Below are 19,245 nucleotides of genomic sequence, written 5' to 3' on the forward strand. Positions count from 1 at the left end.
CAAACCTCTGTCCACCAGATCCCATAGCCCAGACAAGCGGAGAACTCTAGCATCATGCAGGCTCCCAGCAGCACCAACAAAAACATTCCAAAAGAGCCCCTTTGCATCCGCCACAGCCTGCAGGATGGTCAGCCTGCCGTTGTCATTGAACGGCTTCAGCAGCCAGCTCTTAAGTGGATAGGCAGCATCACCGAGCAGGTAATACCCAACGTTGTGTCCATGTATGTTTTTTGTTTCTTGAGGGTGTAGCAAACCTCTGTCCACCAGATCCTATAGCCCAGACAAGCGGAGAACTGTAGCATCATGCAGGCTCCCAGCAGCACCAACAAAAACATTCCAAAAGAGCCCCTTTGCATCCACCACAGCCTGCAGGATGATGGCGTGCCAGCCTTTGCGGTTAAAGTATTCAGTGTGGTACTCTTCTGGTCGAATAATGGGAATGTGGGATCCATCTAACAGACTGTGGCAGCCCCCATTTTGTGTGAAAATGTGCTGCCATGTCTTCTAATTTGTTTTTGCAGGGCAACCGTATGACCTCTACCAAAAGCACCTTCTCGACCACAGTGCAGAAGTTATGCACACAATGGCACACTGTAGAAATGCCAATGCCAAACAAATGTGAGATGCTCCTAACTAGGGGTGGGACAAAAAAACGATTCGACCGAACCATCGGTCGTCAAGTGGAGCTAAACGGCCGTATTGGTTGTCAACCGATACAAAATTGGCCGGGAATCCTTAGATACATTGCTTGTAAAGCTGTGGACCGGATATCGTGTTGCTGTGAATCGGTTGCGAGTGAGGCTTTATGGTTTTCATAACAATAGCAAGAGTTCTGCACCGTGTTCTACTTGTTTTGTTTACATTTCAGTAGCAGCACTATTCAAGCTACTTCCGTGTTTACAGAGAGCTAGCAAAGTAGCACTTAGAGACGCTTCATTCCCCGGATGTTGTAAACATAATGCAAAGACGTTACGCACCTTGGGGGGAGCCTACCGTCAACGCCGTGCTCGCGACACGGCGCGCGCGCGCACACAACGAGTGACAACATGCAACAGTGGAGACAGTTAGCAGAAGCCGGCGCCGTACATCTCGGTATTTCCCATGGCTATCGAGTCCTCTCGGTGCACTTGTATGTCCCGGGCCGGCGTTGGTACTGCGCGCGAGCCAAAAAGAATAACTCCCGTGACGATCCAATGCATGGATTCAAACGACACAGGTATGTCCCACAGCCAACACACCAGCTAAGCTAAACGCACACTGCAAGTATCTCATTTCTCAGTTTGTGGCTCCCTGTCAATGTACACAACTAGCATGAGCAGCAGGGAACTGAGATGTGCCCGCAATTACGTCATCAAACTCAAAATGAACGACAGCCCAAAAAACAAAACAAACAGTCGTGATTCCGTGGTCATCATCGTGTCTCAGATTAAAAAACAAAAAATATGTCATACATTAACCAAAAATGAATGTGATGGTAAAGAAAAACAAAAATTGTTAAAAAAAAAATTGTTAATAAAAAGGGAAATGCACTTTTGTAAATCTTTTTGGATATATTAAGTTGTTAAAATGTGTTTGATAGATTGTTCCATAAGGTGGCCTCATATTTCTTTTGGCTGGACGGTAGGTTTATGTCATGTCTTAAATTTATGTTTCTGAAATACTTCACAATGTGGACATATTCTGTTTAATTGTGTTGGTGTCTTTTTAAAGGTTAAATATTTATATTTCAAATTGAATTATCAGCCTTTTGTTTTCCTGATCCTGATTTTGAATTAAAAAACAAAAAACAATTATAACTGTCAATAACAACTAATAAATATTTAAACTGATACATTTTTCAGTCATATCGCCCAGCCCTTTGTTCCGGTCCATTTAAATAATTGATTCAATATATAAAAATATAGAAGACATTGTTGTTGTTCTTTTTTTACACATTTGTAGATACTGTAAAAATTTGTGGTGTTTTAAGATTAATGTTTACAAGCAACAAATGTCACTATAAGTTTTGAATATTGAAATTAATCGTATCAAATCGAAAATTGTATCGTTCCCAAACTTAATCGAACCGTATCGAACCGTTCTGTTCTGAAAGATAATCGTTTTTCAATCGAATCGCAACTTGTGTATCGAGATACATATCGAATCGGCCTCATGTCAGAGATTCCCACCCCTACTCCTAACTCATTATTGTTTTTTTCCACAGAGCTACAGCAATTCTCTTTCGCAGTGGAACACAAAGACGATAGTTGGTGTCACTCTTCTCCAGCTCGGGTCCAAGATGGTAACAGAGGAACTCGAATGTGTCCTTGGAAACACGAAAGTCTTTCATCCATTTGCCATCATCATAGGTTGAAACTACAGCGTCCCACCAGTCAGAGGTTCTGATGTTCTTCCACACCCTGCGCGGAACACATCCAGACCGGTAGAAGTGGCAAATCTGAAAGAGAAACACAACAAATTAATGAATGCTAAGTTAATCTCTACATTAATTACTTTTGTGCAACAACCTCGTGATTGACATGATACCAGAATATCTTAAAATAGCGGAATATGCACCTAATGTGTGGCCCTATGATAAACCAATAGCTTGAGGTGGCAATCTAACACTTCCAAAATCATAACTTTTCCCTAAATCCCGGCACGTCTGTCCTATCATTTTTGCATTGTCAAAGAAAGCAAGCCATTTCAACACTTTGGATCGGTCAATTTTTTTTTTTAAAGCAAAAAACAACACATGGACAGACTAACAATACATCCAGCTCCAACGATATTAGGAATTACGAAGCGTACATTTAGCGTGAACAGCAAATCGCCATCAAGCCCTATTTTGCCGTGAATTGCACGATAACTAGGCTGGAAACACCAGTTTCCAGCGATTGCCGAGTTCATGAAAGCGCACGTCATGGCAAGATATCCACAAACAAGACAGATGCGCGCTTCACTTTAATCACATTATGTTACAAGTTACCAATGTGAAATAAATTCAGTATAATTGTGTGTTTAAGCCTTACCAGTGCACGTCTTCGTGCTTGCAGGAGTTTTCGCGCTTGCAGGTGTAAGTGTCTTCGGGTTTGCAGGTTTGACCGTCTTTCCCCGAGGCGTGAGTGAGTTCTGCCCATTTCTCGTCTTGCTGAGGTACGGTAGGTTCTAATGTTTGTCATCAACCTTTCCCTTGACGTTCTAATTGTTGCAACCGCAACTTTGTACAACATGACAAGGAAGAGAAAAAGATGATAATGCTCCATCATGCCGCCTTGTATCACAACAAATGGCGATGGGGGGTCAAAGGTCGCGTTTTTCAACGTCACCCTGGCTGTTTGTCATTCAGTTTTACCGGTACCGCCACTTGCTGGACAGGCGGGGTAGTGCTGTTTTTTTCCTTCCTGTTGAAATCATGTCAGTTCTGGGTCACTTCCTGTTGAAAATGGGTCACTTTATGTTGATTATAGGCCACTTCCGGGTCACTTCCTGTTGAAATCAGGTCAGTTCTGGGTCACTTCCTGTTGAAATCAGAGCACTTCCTGTTGAAATCAGGTCACTTCCTGTTGAAATCAGGTCACTTCCTGTTGAAATCAGGTCAGTTCTGGGTAACTTCCTGTTGAAATCAGAGCACTTCCTGTTGAAATCAGGACAGTTCTGGGTCAATTACTGTTGAAATTGGGTCACTTTATGTTAATTTTAGGCCACTTCCGGGTCACTTCCTGTTGAAATCAGGTCAGTTCTGGGTCACTTCCTGTTGAAATCAGAGCACTTCTATCCTTACCTCCTTCCTCTTTGTAGTTTTTCCTCTGGTCTCTTGAGCTCTCCTTAAATCTGTTGGAATTTAGATTCTGCAAGAATCCGGTTTTGTATCCATGTGGGTGGCAGGTGGTGTTTGGTTGGTGCTGGATTTCACTTTGATTCATCTTTCTTTCCTTTGGTCTTTCCTCTAGTCTCCTGACCTTCTGAAGTTCATGACTCTGGCAAGACTCTGAACTATCCGATTAAGGTGAAGGGTAATGGGATTTTTTTTCTTTTCAGTTTCAGGTGTATTAATGAGTAAAAATTCACACGAATTCACACACATGCACACAAATGCGCACATACGCACATTAAATAAAAAAAGAGAGCAATGATGATGATATGTTGAATCGGTAAGACTGCCGAATGAACAATTCTGAGCTCTGAAGAAAAAAAAAAAAAAAGTACTGTCTTTTTATTTTATTTTATTTTTAAATAAGTCGCTTTAACACTATTAAGTGTTCAAAAATATCGTCACTGCAAATTTCCTTGAAATATTGCAATATCTTTTATTCCTTGTTCATTCAACCTATTTAAGCTTTGCTTAAATGGATCATAGATGAACGGTAGTATTCATTAACGACAACCTACCTGGAGGTCTTTAATATTTGGGAACGGGATTCCAATAGTGACCACTGCTCGGGCATTGTCATCCGTGAAGTCTAGTCCTTCACTCACTTTTCCTCGACACACAGCCATCAGGAGAGCACCATCTATGGCAACAAAACCAGGGGATAACAATATATAATTGAACAAATATTGAAAATATTACCTGTGGCTGCACTTAGTCAGCTGAGTAAAAAGGAAGATCATCTGTAATAACTGGAGTTTGAGTATTGCTTTCACAAAAAGCAAAATTACAGATCGCTGTGAGAGTTGTTAGTCTGCCTCCTGACTACTTCTGAGGTGCCCTTGAGCAAGGGATTGACGACACACCTTCAACAACTATAGCACTATTTGTGTGCCCCTTTCACTAGCAAAGGATGGCTTTTGAACCAGTTCGGTTCAAATTCTCAGTACCTGGAATCTTTATTAGTACTGAACAGTAACGATTTTCGGTACAATTGTTTTTTTATGGTAATAAATAACGTGGGATGCGCCGAGCGTGCGAGCTCATCTTCATCATCTTCATCTCACTCCATGACGTGGTCTCACTTCATAGACGGATGCCCTCTTGCGGCTCTCAGCCATTTTCAAAGTATGTGGTGTGGTGGGTGGCGCTCCAACGATGAATGGCTGAATCCGAAGCTCAGCGGCTACATGCTACAAACACTCGAAGTGAGCATGTGCAGGTACGGACGAGCACATACGACATCGCTACAGCAGATTGATTGACAGGATCGAAAACCAATCGTTAAGATGATTCACCCGGAAGACGCAGCGACAAAAGATCCTTGAATACACCTTTAACAAAAACCGCTGGGGCTTACATCAATAGATGACTGTATTTTTAGGGCCCAAGCAGCGACCGCTGCGAGGTCTCTATTGTTTTTCTTTCGAATCATTATTATTAGGGCCCGAGCAGCGACCGCGAGGAGAGAAACCTCTAAAACATGCTCCAAAATAGGCTCCAGCACCCCCGCGACCCTTGTGAGGAATAAGCGGTCAAGAAAATGGATGGATGGATGTATTTTTTGAAAAAATATACATACTTTTTTGAAATTTTTTTGGGGGGCCGGGGATATCAGTCGATTGCTCGATGGAATAATTGATAGGCGACTTGATTTTTAAAAAAGTAGTTAGCGACAGCAGAAGTCCATCGGATAAGACCTGTTGCCAAATGGGGAAAAAGTATGACCCTGTTGGCAAATGGGGAAAAAGTATGACCCCCGTGTACAAAGAGGGGCCAAAATTGGCCATTAAAAAAAAAATCATAGCGCACTTCCTGTATATTTCAGGATATGGCTTTCACTGACTTTTTTGTGCGTCTCGGAGTGCCACACGTGCCTGGCAATTTTCGTAGCACAAGGTCAAACGTGACGGAATTGGTTTCTTTTTTTCTTTTTTTTTACTCCAGTGGGGGCACTACAGAGCCATGTTATGACGACTTCATAATAGTACATGTTTCGCCGAGCCCAAAGGGTGTGCAAATTTGGTGAGTTTTCGTACATGTTTAGGTCCCAAAAATGCGATTAATTTCGGAGAAGAAGACGGAAGAATGATCATTTCTACAGATTTAATAGGGAACGCGGGGGCTGCGGCTCGGGCCCTAAAAAGTTCAATTCGATTTCGCCGATTTCACTAATTGCGGGTAGTTTCTGGAACGTAACCCTCGTAATAACTGAGAGAACACTGTACAAGCTTGGGAAGCAAAACATGGCACCAATTTGATTTCACAGGAATCTGTGCTCGGTAGTACTGACCTAAATTGGTCCAGAGCAAATACAGTACTGTCTTTGGTCCCCAACCCATCTCTTCTTGTCAAGTCAAGTCATTATTTATATGTAAGGCAACATACTGTATGCATGATATGATTTTCTGCATGGTGTACCATGCAGTACTGTCTAGAAGTATGGGTGTCAAAATTATTGCGTTACTATTGTAACGATTATCGGCCGGTTGTAACTTTTTGCAACCTCAGTTCCAAAGGAATTGAGCTCCTGTGGCCTGAACATGCCACTGTGGGGGGTGGGGAGCACAAGAACATCCCCCACAAACAGCCACAAATGCTCTGATTGACACGCGCACGCGCACACACACACAAATCAGGACAGTAAAAGCCTTCTTAGAAACTTGACTTTCTTATTTTGCAACAGAACAATGAATTATGAAATGTTATGTTTGCCATTTGTGAAATGTTGACTCCATGAAATGTCATGAAAATGTTCCATTGCAGTGGCAGATTCTCCACTAAACTTTCATGTATATGCACATTTTAACAGTGTAAGCTAGGTAACATTTCATTTGAGGTATTCAATTGTACGTGTTGCATTGATTGAATTCTGACCTTAGAATCTCAACAAACATGGGATCCAGATTCAATCTGATTAGTCTTCCAAAATCCTCCCCCAGCTGGTAACTTTCCACTTTGGTCACCAGACCCCTGGTGTGGAGGCCACCGCCTTCCCAATTTAAAAGCACGCTCCCTGCGTGCTGCTTTCTCTCTTCCGCTGCTCTTTGGCTCCCGCTCTCTTCACTGCTCCTTGGCTCCTTCCTGGTCTCCATCGGCGCGGCTGCCAGACAAAGGGCTAGCCCAGCTAGCTTAACCTCCAGCACACGGCAACGCACAGAAGCCATCGCGTGTTGCGACAGGCGCAGCGAAACACGCTGCTTTTGGTCCCTGCACAAGGCTCAAACGGATGGTGCCTTTCCAGGCACACCAGGCCTCAATCAAAAAGGGCCCTTCCCAGCCAGCAGGTTGACCCCGTGACGCTCAGTTGGCCAGCCGGACGACCTGTCTCTCCCTCTCCTGAACTGAACCTTCTTCATCCCTTCTTCAAACGGGCTTGGCGAGTCTCCATCCAGGGTCCTGCTTCTGAGACCAACCCCCTCTGTAAGTGCAACTTTGCAGGCCTTCGCCCTAGTACAAATTGGTGCAAACTAGGTTGATTGTGGGTCCCATGTTGGTTCAATTTAAGAAATCCATCACCTTGGCTAAGACCGTTTCTTTTTTCTTCTTTTCTTCTCCTTTGATTATTTTTATTATTTTAGTTCTCGTTTCATTGCCTATCATAGTAGTTAGTTTTTCTTCTTTAAATTCTAAGTAGATTATCCCACCTAGGTTAGAGAATAAACGTGCACAAACCTCAAACCCTGGTTTACTGTGTGTGTGTTTCAATAATTTATAGTGACCTCTAAGCTGAACAAAGAACTCACAAAATTGTAGTAAGGGCACAACCTTCATTTTAATGACTGATTCAACGAGGTTCTCATCTGTTATCCTGATAAAATTATCAAAAAGAGATGTGGTGCTCCGCAGGCAAGCTCAACTTAATTTGAATATTAAGTTTGAGTCTCCTTCAATTAATGAGCCAATTGATTATTAATTTAATAATTAACAATTATTGATTTAATAATTAATTGGACCGATTTCCCTTACATAATGGTGCCCCTTTGGTGAGGCCAATTTATGTTACATATTTTGTGAAACACACACATGTAACAATCCAAAAACAGCTTAGTGCAGCGTGTTCTTCTGGGAAAATTTCAGCTCGTTTCCATAGCAACCTAACTAAAACTTTATGCCAGAGCCAATCCGCTGTATAAAAGCAGTGTATTTGAAGCACTAAATAACAGTCTAACGACTAGTTATTGAGAAGAGAATGAATTTGTCGACTATGTGAATGTTACACACACAAAAGTGGAAGAGTAACGATCACATTTTTTTTATTGCATGCAAAACTTTTAGGCCTGGGAATGCTTTTTCTAGCTCGTCACGAATTCTGATTGGGTTAAAAATACATTCCAAACCTCACGTGGCGTAATCAGCTTAGCTACCTGATTACGTTACAAGCCTTTAGGCTGAGGAAATAGTCTAGTGCACGAAATTCTGCATTCAGACCACCATTTGAGTCACAGCACATTTCTCAAGGTGTTAAGTTGACTCCCTTTTGTCGGGTTTAGCGTAGGGCACATGGTGCTAAAACTGCTAGCCTTTTGTGTAAAACACACGTGTTAAGATCCGCCATCTTTGGAGGCGTATCCTTAACTTAACTGGGATTCAGGTAACCACCCCTTGAAACCAGTCGACCAATAAACTAATTTGAGGGGCGGGCCCAACGGCCAGACTTCCAAGTCGCTCCTCATTTGGCTGTGGCCTCCAAGAGAGGATCACGTCTCACCACGTGACCCCCCACTGAGAGCCCAGTCTCTGCCAAATTGTAGCACTGAATAACTAGTTATACAGTTCGCTTAAATTGTTGAAATTAGATTTCCATCTGATTAACACTAAAGTGTACTGTTTGCTTAATACTCATATTGCTACACGGCCAGCTGCCAAACTACAGCCAGTATAGTTGACTCCTGCCTTCTCGCAACTCACGTGTGAAGAGGGACACATCACAGCCCCCTCCCCCCGTGAGCCTACTGTCTGCCTTCTTCAACATCGCATTCAAAGCACTTTATAATTTAAATAATCAAGTCACTCGTGATTTGAAACTAATCGAGGGATTTAAATTACTACTGTACCGTCCTAACCTATGATTCTTACTGGATTTAAGACAATTTAACATCACGTGTCTTCGCCACTCTTAAACGTTACATTAAAATATTTTTCCTACTCCTGTTTCACCAAGTGTTAACATTGAGTTTAGGGTTAATATTTTTGTACGTTTTGCACTTTTTAATCTTCATTAATTCCGTCGTGTTTAATGAATTAACACCGTCTTACAGGAAGTAGTAGTTTTCCCTTTCCCCTCGACGCGAGTCCTTACAGGATACTAGTATCGCGATATAAACCCGTGGGAATTAAAACGTTTCCGTGGTTTCCGCTCCTTGATTTATTTAAATTATAATTATTAGTGTCTTCTTGATAATTCGGCGTCAGTGCCGCGCATAACAACACGCGCGATTATCCGTAAGGAGTGAATTTAACGTGTTTGACAGATTGACAGCTGGCGGCACACGCACGCGCAACTTCCGGTGACGTGCCACTCATTGACAAAGTTTACGTTAGCTGCGTGTTGCTAACAACTTTGCTTGCCAAGTGCTACGATTTTAAAACTTGTGCAAGGTATTTAAACACTCGTTTTAAGACACATTCTGTGTCACTTACGAGCGAGGGAGTTGTTTTGTCTATGCGGTAAAGTCATAAAACTTTATTGATCGAACAAAAGTACGACTCTATACTACACACAGGAGCCTCGTTGCGTTTTAAACGCCGACGGCGTCCTCCTGTGGCTATTCACGGTACCGCAGCCGAGGAACTTTTGCCAATAAAATTAAAACGCTTGATAACTTTAATTATTGACTAACCAAAGAGTTTGTTTAAATAATTAACCACCGTTTTCAAGTACTTAATTTTGTTTTAATTAAAAGCAACACTCAACTAGTAGTGTATAGCTTTTCTCGTTGTAGTAAAAGTGGTTACCCAATTTTTAGGCACTTTTGGAAACCTCTATTGAATTAAATGTAATTTTAATTTAATGTGACTGTCCTTAGTAGACTTTTGTTTCCTAAAACCTGTAACCTCAAACATATGCTGTGGTTAATAGTAATTTAACAGACTAAATTGCTTAACACAATACTTTGTTGAGGGTCCTCAATTATTTAATGCATTGCCATTTAAAATAATTGGTAACATATTTGGATACCATCCTTTAATCTGTGCCTTAAGAATTTTGGTAAAACATTTTGAATCAACTAATTGGGCCCAAAAAGCCAATCTTTAAGCATTAAGCATTTCCAGCATTGTCTAATTGGCTAACAATTAGTCCTTCCAAATTGAGTAAAGTGAGCTTACGCATATCTTTGATATCATAACGCTACTTTTAACAATGGATGCTTTGGAAAATGCCCTTGCGACCGTGACTAACAATCTCATTCCAGGCTATGCCGACGCGACAGCCAGCGCTAGCGCAGAGATTCTTGACACCAACATTGCGCAACTCGTTTGCGACGCTCAACAAGGGTCGTTAACCCACGAAGATATGGCACAAATCCTCAGCCGACTAATGGTGAATTTAGTGGCTAGGTGGAAATTGAGTAACCATGAACTCGAACAAGTGAAAAGCGTTCTGACAGCAGAACAGCAAATTCACGCCCAAGTTAGCGGCAAGCTAACAGAGTTGGAAGCATGGTTGCATGAATCTGACTGCGTGAACTTGGGAAACCAAGTTACAAAATTGACACAGGAACTTAAAGTGAGTACACAAACTGCCCGCACGCATGAACAAAATTGGCATAATGCCACATCTGAAATTCGTGAGCTAAAAGAATGCATTGTAGAACTATCAAATCAGCCCACTGAAGCCCATTGGATTGGTCTCCAAACTGAGCATGAATTTGACAAGTACTTGCTAGCTCTCGCGAATGATGAAATTGCGGAATTAACTCAAAAGATTAGACTTTTGAAAAATGAACGCATTGAAGGAAAAAGGCAGACGTTTCGTTTGAAATCTGAGTTGATGGCAATGGAAGAAAAACTCCGGCGATTGCAGCATCCATCCTTCAACACTGGCCGGGATGACGAGTCACCCCATGCTGAACCGAAATTACAGCAAGTCCCACAAGGTAACACCAGGTGTCCATTGACGCCGTCCCAAACCACTGCTTTGGAGGTCCCCGTTCAGGACCTGTCTCAGGTGAACTCTCCTTTGCATTTTGATCCACTTGTGGTGCACGCACCTGTTCCTTTTTCAGACGCTGCCACGTTGTCTGACGTGCTGCAGACTTCCTCTGCAAATCTTGGACCTGTTTCTCAGCCACCTGTGCTACTTCCGCTTCCTACTCGCTCCATGGCAAGCACGTCTCCAAGGGCTGCTCAACACACACAGGGGCCCCCTCCCTCTGCAGTGTCACTGAGAGGAGCAAGCCCACCTGTCTCTGTGCTTCTACCAAGAATCACACTTCTTGTTTCGGCACCCCCGCTAGGCGCCACGCCTTCTTGTGTGTCTCCAGTTGCTGCCAACCTTCCTTCTCCTGCTCAACAAGCAGATGCTTCTTCACCTCATCATGTGGCGCAACCAGGCATGTCTACAAAAGAGTTAGACACGATTGCCAAGCACATTCAGAAATTTCAGCCAAAACAAGATTGCTCTGATAACACTTCTGTGTACCTCAAAGACCTTGATTTTCATTTGAGGAGATTCCCACAGGCAACAACGGAAGACAAGATTTACCTCATGAAATTGACGTCCACTCGAGAAGTAAGTGATTGGATCGACCGCCAGCCGATCCACATCTTGAATGATTATCGAGCACTGTGTCACGCATTGTCTCGTGAATTTGATGGCCCAGTATCAGCAATGAGCTTTCTTGCTGCCTGGTCAGTAAAACAAGGCCGAAAGGAATCACCCAGCCTGTATTATAGTCGCCTGCGCAAGGCATACTTTGGGCATCGTAACGAACCCAACATGGAAGAACAGGTAGAATTCAAAACACTATTTTTGAACAACCTCCACCCAAACACAAGCCGCCTCTTGGGCGTGACAACTTGTCCTCGCACGCTAAGTAGCCTAGAGCTACGTGAACTTGCATCCAAGGCCTTTGTGTTTTTACGCGAAAACGCTGCTAAATCAGTGGAATCCTCTGTTTACCATGTTGCAGGTGGTTCAGACGAGGTCGAACGACAGTCCGAATCACAGCAAAGCGACGATGACATCTCCGCTTCCCCATCAAATCCTGCACAACGGCCTCAAAATGGTTCTCATCAGCAGCACCAGTACGGCCGCAGTGCACCTGCGCGGTTGAGTCATAGCTCCAGCCGTGGTTGTGGGCGGGAGAAACCCTTTGCGAAAACAAAACCTCGCAAAAAGAAACCTCCCCGCACAAATAGTCCTCAGAAGCCCCCATCCACGTCAGGTGACTCCTCAATTGACAGCAACATCTGGACAAAAGTTCTTGATGGGCTGCGCAAATTGTCCAACGACAGTCAGCCGACAGCCATCAATGAGCCAGAGGTGTCGGACAACACCGTTCTTTCAGTCCAACTGGATCCAGCACCTTCTTTGCCTTCTGCCAGTGCACCTGTTACCGAGTCGAATCAACCATTCAAACAGCTCTTAAGTAACCTCAAGATTAAAGGTGCATCGCGTAAGTTCTATTTGAGGACGACACTTGAACAAACATTAGACTATGACGCTTTGGTTGATCCTGGCGCTGACATTACAGTAATGTCCAACACGCTCTTCAACCAACTTCAAGCCATGCTGAAGAACAGTGGCCGGACGCTCCGCGTCAACCACTGCTCATTGGAGATCGGTGCATTTGCACTGACTAAAACCCATCTGGACTCCATGGCAACGTTACACTGGACGATTGGACCACACAAATTGGTCCACCCTGTGTACGTGTCTGCTGTGGAATCAGTCCCGCTCCTCATTGGTCAAGATCTGCTGGGCCGCTTCAAGCCCCTGATAGATTACGACCGACGCAAAATCTGGTCACAGGTGCGGCAGCCTCTGCCTGCAGCACCGCTGACCAAAACTGCCAATTGTTATGCGGTAAGCCTAACAGAGACTTCTTGTGAACCTGTTCTGAGTGTACAAAACTCACACCAGGACTCTCACCCAGCTCAAGGGGGGACCATGCCTGTTGTCCCCGAGATGCCCTCAAGAGGTCACCTTCGCAACACCAGCTCTCCCCTCGGCCAAGTTGAACATCCCACTCAGGGTGTGCAACTCTGCCACCTTACGGAACGCGACTTGGATTGCACCTCTGAGCTACGCATGACACAAATTGAGGCCGTTGTCCTCACTTTTGAAGCAAACCATTCAGCTTCACCGCGGACTTTGAACTTGAAATCGCACTTGAAATTGTCATCGAACAACCCAAACAACACAGTGGTTGTTCTTTGCAATCTGCTTGGCGCGTTGTGCCTATTTCTGAGCAATTTGTTACCCACCCTGCCCACCCTTGCAATGCAGATGGTGCGCACCACTGTCCTGCCATTCACTGCCCCCGCTTTCGCGCGTGCAGTACTTCTTTTGGGCCACACGTTGTCAGCCTTTGTGCTCAACAACACTTATCTGATTTCAATGAACTTGCAGTCCATTGTTCTTCTCTTGCTTTTGCTCATTGTGTGGCTCACCGCCGCCGCGTGCCTTCCTCGTTCGCCTGTCGACGGCTCACCTGTTCATGCCAAGACATTCGCTTTTGGTGGTCACCTTTTGCTTCCTGTCATGGGCTTTCTTCTTGCTCCTCCGTGGACCGCACATCTCTGCTGTTCGTGGCTCCACGTAGCCGAAGGGGGGGTCATGACATCATACGCCCATGACATGACACATAGCTGTCAAAGGGAGGTCATCACAACAGGACTGGACCAGCCAATCAGGTCCAACCTCCATGACCTCACTTCCTTGGTTACAATTGAGGGATGAACCTCGCCCATCTTTGTTGACCATCATCAGCAGGTACAAGATACACCTGTGATTGTTCCTGTTGTTCATCCACAAGATGACTTGGAGCTTTTAGCTCCCACCCATCAGGCACCTATGGGTGCATTTGCCTTTCCAACTGATGCAGGACCCAAACGGTCCCTTCCCAAACAGTGGTTTCAGACACCCTGGCGCCTAATGGCTAACACATTTTTGCTGCTGTTGTGTATGACTGCGCTGATTACATATTTAAAATGGCTAGCGCTAAACCTAACTGCCGCAACGCCATTGAATAGCCAATTCAAATTGCGCTTCACCCATTCGCACACCCGCACTCATACTTATGACGCCATGTGCATAAACAAACATCCTAGAAAGTGTACAGTGACTCAAATGAACTTCAGCAGACTCCCCAAACGACTAAAGTGATTGGTAAGAAATGTGCCTTTAGCTACTGCTTTTATTAGCTTCTTATTTAAAATAAGAACCTTAACTGTTAACGCTGTTAGTCCAAACACCGTTAACTTGAAAATGGCGAAACACGCGAGTCACGACCGAGATTCCTTTTGCCTAACAACGCGTAGCAAACAAATTACCAATCCACCGTCTCCCGACAAAACAACCAAAAGGACTACGCTAGTCCTCAATCTGCCTAGCATCACGCTAAGCTGAACCAAACTAACCACAAGACTTTGTTTCTTCTCGGTGTCCCAACCAGAGCACGCTCACACGCAAGGTGTGACCGCGCTGAGACTTGACATGCTGCACTAATCTGTTTGATACATCAACAGCTCAGTTGTGAGAATGCCTTCTCAGCCTGCATGCTCCCTGAATACAGCTCTCTTTTGCCCTAGAAAGACCCAAAGTCATAGTAAGAACCGAAAGTGCCCCCCTTTCAGTCACATTGACATGACATTCCTACACAGGCCTCTAGACAACTATTGGACTTCTATTTTTCACTCTCGTGTTCTTCTCCTGTTGCGTCTGTTACTTTCCCCTTCCACTCTATACACGACACGTAGTGTAGACCTAGAGGGAAAGATAACATCATAGCCAACTGCCGAGTCTAGCTTTAGCAAAGGGAGGGGAGGGGTGGGTTTGCACCAACTTTGTACTCTGGTAACTGCATTGTTGTGCTTCACCTGTCCACCTGCCGATGCCACGTCTAGAAGTGCCGACCGAAACGTTCTGTCGAAGAACGTTTCCATCGCCAAAGGGAGGATCTGTAACGATTATCGGCCGGTTGTAACTTTTTGCAACCTCAGTTCCAAAGGAATTGAGCTCCTGTGGCCTGAACATGCCACTGTGGGGGGTGGGGAGCACAAGAACATCCCCCACAAACAGCCACAAATGCTCTGATTGACACGCGCACGCGCACACACACACAAATCAGGACAGTAAAAGCCTTCTTAGAAACTTGACTTTCTTATTTTGCAACAGAACAATGAATTATGAAATGTTATGTTTGCCATTTGTGAAATGTTGACTCCATGAAATGTCATGAAAATGTTCCATTGCAGTGGCAGATTCTCCACTAAACTTTCATGTATATGCACGTTTTAACAGTGTAAGCTAGGTAACATTTCATTTGAGGTATTCAATTGTACGTGTTGCATTGATTGAATTCTGACCTTAGAATCTCAACAAACATGGGATCCAGATTCAATCTGATTAGTCTTCCAAAATCCTCCCCCAGCTGGTAACTTTCCACTTTGGTCACCAGACCCCTGGTGTGGAGGCCACCGCCTTCCCAATTTAAAAGCACGCTCCCTGCGTGCTGCTTTCTCTCTTCCGCTGCTCTTTGGCTCCCGCTCTCTTCACTGCTCCTTGGCTCCTTCCTGGTCTCCATCGGCGCGGCTGCCAGACAAAGGGCTAGCCCAGCTAGCTTAACCTCCAGCACACGGCAACGCACAGAAGCCATCGCGTGTTGCGACAGGCGCAGCGAAACACGCTGCTTTTGGTCCCTGCACAAGGCTCAAACGGATGGTGCCTTTCCAGGCACACCAGGCCTCAACCAAAAAGGGCCCTTCCCAGCCAGCAGGTTGACCCCGTGACGCTCAGTTGGCCAGCCGGACGACCTGTCTCTCCCTCTCCTGAACTGAACCTTCTTCATCCCTTCTTCAAACGGGCTTGGCGAGTCTCCATCCAGGGTCCTGCTTCTGAGACCAACCCCCTCTGTAAGTGCAACTTTGCAGGCCTTCGCCCTAGTACAAATTGGTGCAAACTAGGTTGATTGTGGGTCCCATGTTGGTTCAATTTAAGAAATCCATCACCTTGGCTAAGACCGTTTCTTTTTTTTCTTTTCTTCTCCTTTGATTATTTTTATTATTTTAGTTCTCGTTTCATTGCCTATCATAGTAGTTAGTTTTGCTTCTTTAAATTCTAAGTAGATTATCCCACCTAGGTTAGAGAATAAACGTGCACAAAACTCAACCCCTGGTTTACTGTGTGTGTGTTTCAACAATTTATAGTGACCTCTAAGCTGAACAAAGAACTCACAAAATTGTAGTAAGGGCACAACCTTCATTTTAATGACTGATTCAACGAGGTTCTCATCTGTTATCCTGATAAAATTATCAAAAAGAGATGTGGTGCTCCGCAGGCAAGCTCAACTTAATTTGAATATTAAGTTTGAGTCTCCTTCAATTAATGAGCCAATTGATTATTAATTTAATAATTAACAATTATTGATTTAATAATTAATTGGACCGATTTCCCTTACACTATCTCGTTAACTAAAAGTGTCTTTAACGGCACTAAATGTTTTCATGCTCGAGTAACGACTGCTTCCTTATTTGGAAAGCCTCTAAGAGAATTCCAGTCACGAAGCAGCAGAAACGTCCACGTCAAAATTACTCGATAGAAATGCACTGTACTGCACTGGAGCTACAATACACAATGTTTAAGGGGCAGAATGTTCAAGTGGAGGAGCCGTTTGGATGGTGGAGCACTTCCACCAGTTCCCTGCTTTGACAGAACGCACTCGGTAGGACCGGTGTTAGCGATTAGCACAGCAACATAGTTGCTACAGCTCTCCAAGATGTCAACTCATGTGAGAGCCAAGAGTCGAATGGATGCTGTCTTGTCACTTGGAGTGACTCCAAGCCACTTGATCTTTTGATGTGAGATGTATTTTATTCAGCGACTCCAAGAAAGACTAACATCGTCTTCTCTTTCGTTGCAGTAACGCACCGTCGGGTGAAAGTGAAAGTAAGACCATGTGTTCGCTTAAGAGTGGCATCACGGCGCATCCGGGAACTTAACAAAATAAAAGATAAAAGCGTCCAACGTTGTGAAAATGAGTCACTATAACACAATTTAGCAGTAATAAATTAAATTATACTGCATATATTTGTGGGGACTGGCGTCAAGTTGTATTTTACAATTTTAAAATGTGCAGAAAATCGCAAGTTACTTCTTGTTTAAAATTAAGTAGCTCTTAATATGAAAAGTACACATCGATCGTTTCAGGTTCGCAAGCAGTAAAGAAACGTCATTTTACAGTGCGCATCCTATTGAACTTAACAAAATAAAAGCATTCAACGTTCCGCAAAGGAATACACTAACACAATTTCGCAGTACTAAATTAAATAACAATGCATATATTTGGTTGTATTTTACAGTTTTAAAAATATGTATAATTTCACAAGTTACTTCATGTTAAAAATTAGTCAGCTCTTAATATGAAAAGAAAAATGCACTGAACTGTCACCATTGTCTCACAAATGCAATTATGCCATGTTGTAGTGAAAGAAAAATGATCAACACAGATCAGTCACACTTGTTTCTTTTGTTTTTTTACCGTACAGTACATATTTTACTTTTTTTTTTTTTTTTATTCGATTGTTATTAAATTACTGTATCAATGACTAAAAATGAAACCATATTTAAATTAGGGGAAAAAAATTGTACATTTTATTGAAAAATGTACATATAAATTGAGGTATAAAATGTGCGATTAATGGGCGATTAATCGTCAGTTAATTATTGAAGTCATGCGATGAATTACGATTAAAAATTTTAATTGACTGACACTTATGTAGAACAGAGTCTGAATTGAAAATCGTCTAGAGAGATGAGTAAAGAAAAAAATCTCACCTCTTTTCTCACAGGACTTAATCGCATTGTAGTAAGCCTGAAGTAGTTCATCAAAGTCACCCTTGCCACCGCCGCGAGGCTCTGTTATCACTTTTTTTTGTTTTTTAAGTTCCTCCCAAACGCCAGTGATGTTCCATCGTTCCCGGAGCTTATCCAGCATCTGAACAAATAAGAGTCACAATCATCACAATGAATACAGTGTGTTGTCAAACTGAATTTATTGAATCAACAGAAATTATTGCAGTGGTGTCTTGAGATATGAGTTAAACTAATTCTGTGACCACGCTCCTAACCAAAACACTTCTCAAATCATCTTTATCGCTTGAAATGAAATGAACAAATGAATTAATTCCACCTACTGCTGGTATACGCGACTTGACCACCGGGAGGCAGTATAATCAACTAATCTTTGTGTAAACTTATGATGAGCGTACTTTATGGGAAGAAAATGGCTTAATGCAAATAAAATCCAAAATACTATGGCAACTGCTGAAGTCGAAGCTGACATGGGTAGAGATGTGCATGTTAGTCTTGGAGACAATGCAGAGCATTTTTGTACAGGTACAGTTCTGCTCACATAAACCTTGGGCAAACTCATATTTGTTAACTCTTTGACTGCCAAAAACGTTTAATGACGATGAGTAAAATCACGATGTATGCCGCCATAAACATTAAATGACATCAACTACATTTTTATCATCTTTTTTTTTTTTTTTAATCAATGGACAGTGCAACGTCTAAGTGCAGCGCTGCCTGGCCAATGGGTTGTGGAATCCAAAACATCCACTACTATGGCCAGCAGATGTCAGCATTGTATCTTCTTTCAATGGGCTGTCGGTGTATGGAATTCCAATGAAACATGACGGAATCGGGTGAAATCTGATGAAATGGAACGTTTTCAAGGATGATGTGAAAGATCAAAGCCTTTGTCACATGAAAACTAATTCACAGAGCGTCACTAAACAAAAAATATTCGTATCAAATTCACTGTTGTGGAGAAGATGTATCTTTTCATAGAAAAGTTTGTTTTCTCCTTATGTTTCAAATGACCTATTTTCAAATGGTGATTACTAAAGAACGGAGTAAGGTAGAAAAATACTTTTTTTCCAAATAGAAGACTGGAATGTTATATTTAATTTGGTACCCACATTGTATATGTAGTAAAAGCACACAATATTCTGAAAGATGAGTTAAAATGGTCAAAATCGGCTGACACTGGTTTTTTTTCGTTTTTTTTTTAAAATAACGTGGTTGTAAAAAAGTTAAGGGGCCACATGGAGGAAAATATTTCATCAAGTGGGCCAGACTGGTAAAATCATGGTATATTACTTCAAAACAATTGGCCTCCGTTATACACAGATGTGCAGGCCAGCCCTAAATAACGAGCTGGACC

At 43.1% G+C, this 19,245-nt stretch overlaps 1 protein-coding gene across 5 annotated transcripts in view; it reads right to left on the minus strand.

Annotated features, from left to right (window-relative positions):
• Nucleotides 1-19,245, minus strand: part of brip1 (BRCA1 interacting helicase 1) — a 484,938-nt gene that overhangs the window by 67,627 nt on the left and 398,066 nt on the right. For all 5 annotated transcript variants that reach the window (XM_077540670.1, XM_077540669.1, XM_077540668.1 and 2 more), the window contains 2 exons: nt 17,853-18,012; nt 4,372-4,493 (listed from right to left, as the gene is read on the minus strand). In XM_077540670.1, coding sequence (XP_077396796.1) covers nt 4,372-4,493; nt 17,853-18,012 — 282 coding nt within the window. The remainder of the gene's footprint in view (nt 1-4,371; nt 4,494-17,852; nt 18,013-19,245) is intronic.

This window comes from Festucalex cinctus, chromosome 13 (genome assembly GCF_051991245.1).
Source record: "Festucalex cinctus isolate MCC-2025b chromosome 13, RoL_Fcin_1.0, whole genome shotgun sequence".
Taxonomy (NCBI): domain Eukaryota; kingdom Metazoa; phylum Chordata; class Actinopteri; order Syngnathiformes; family Syngnathidae; genus Festucalex; species Festucalex cinctus.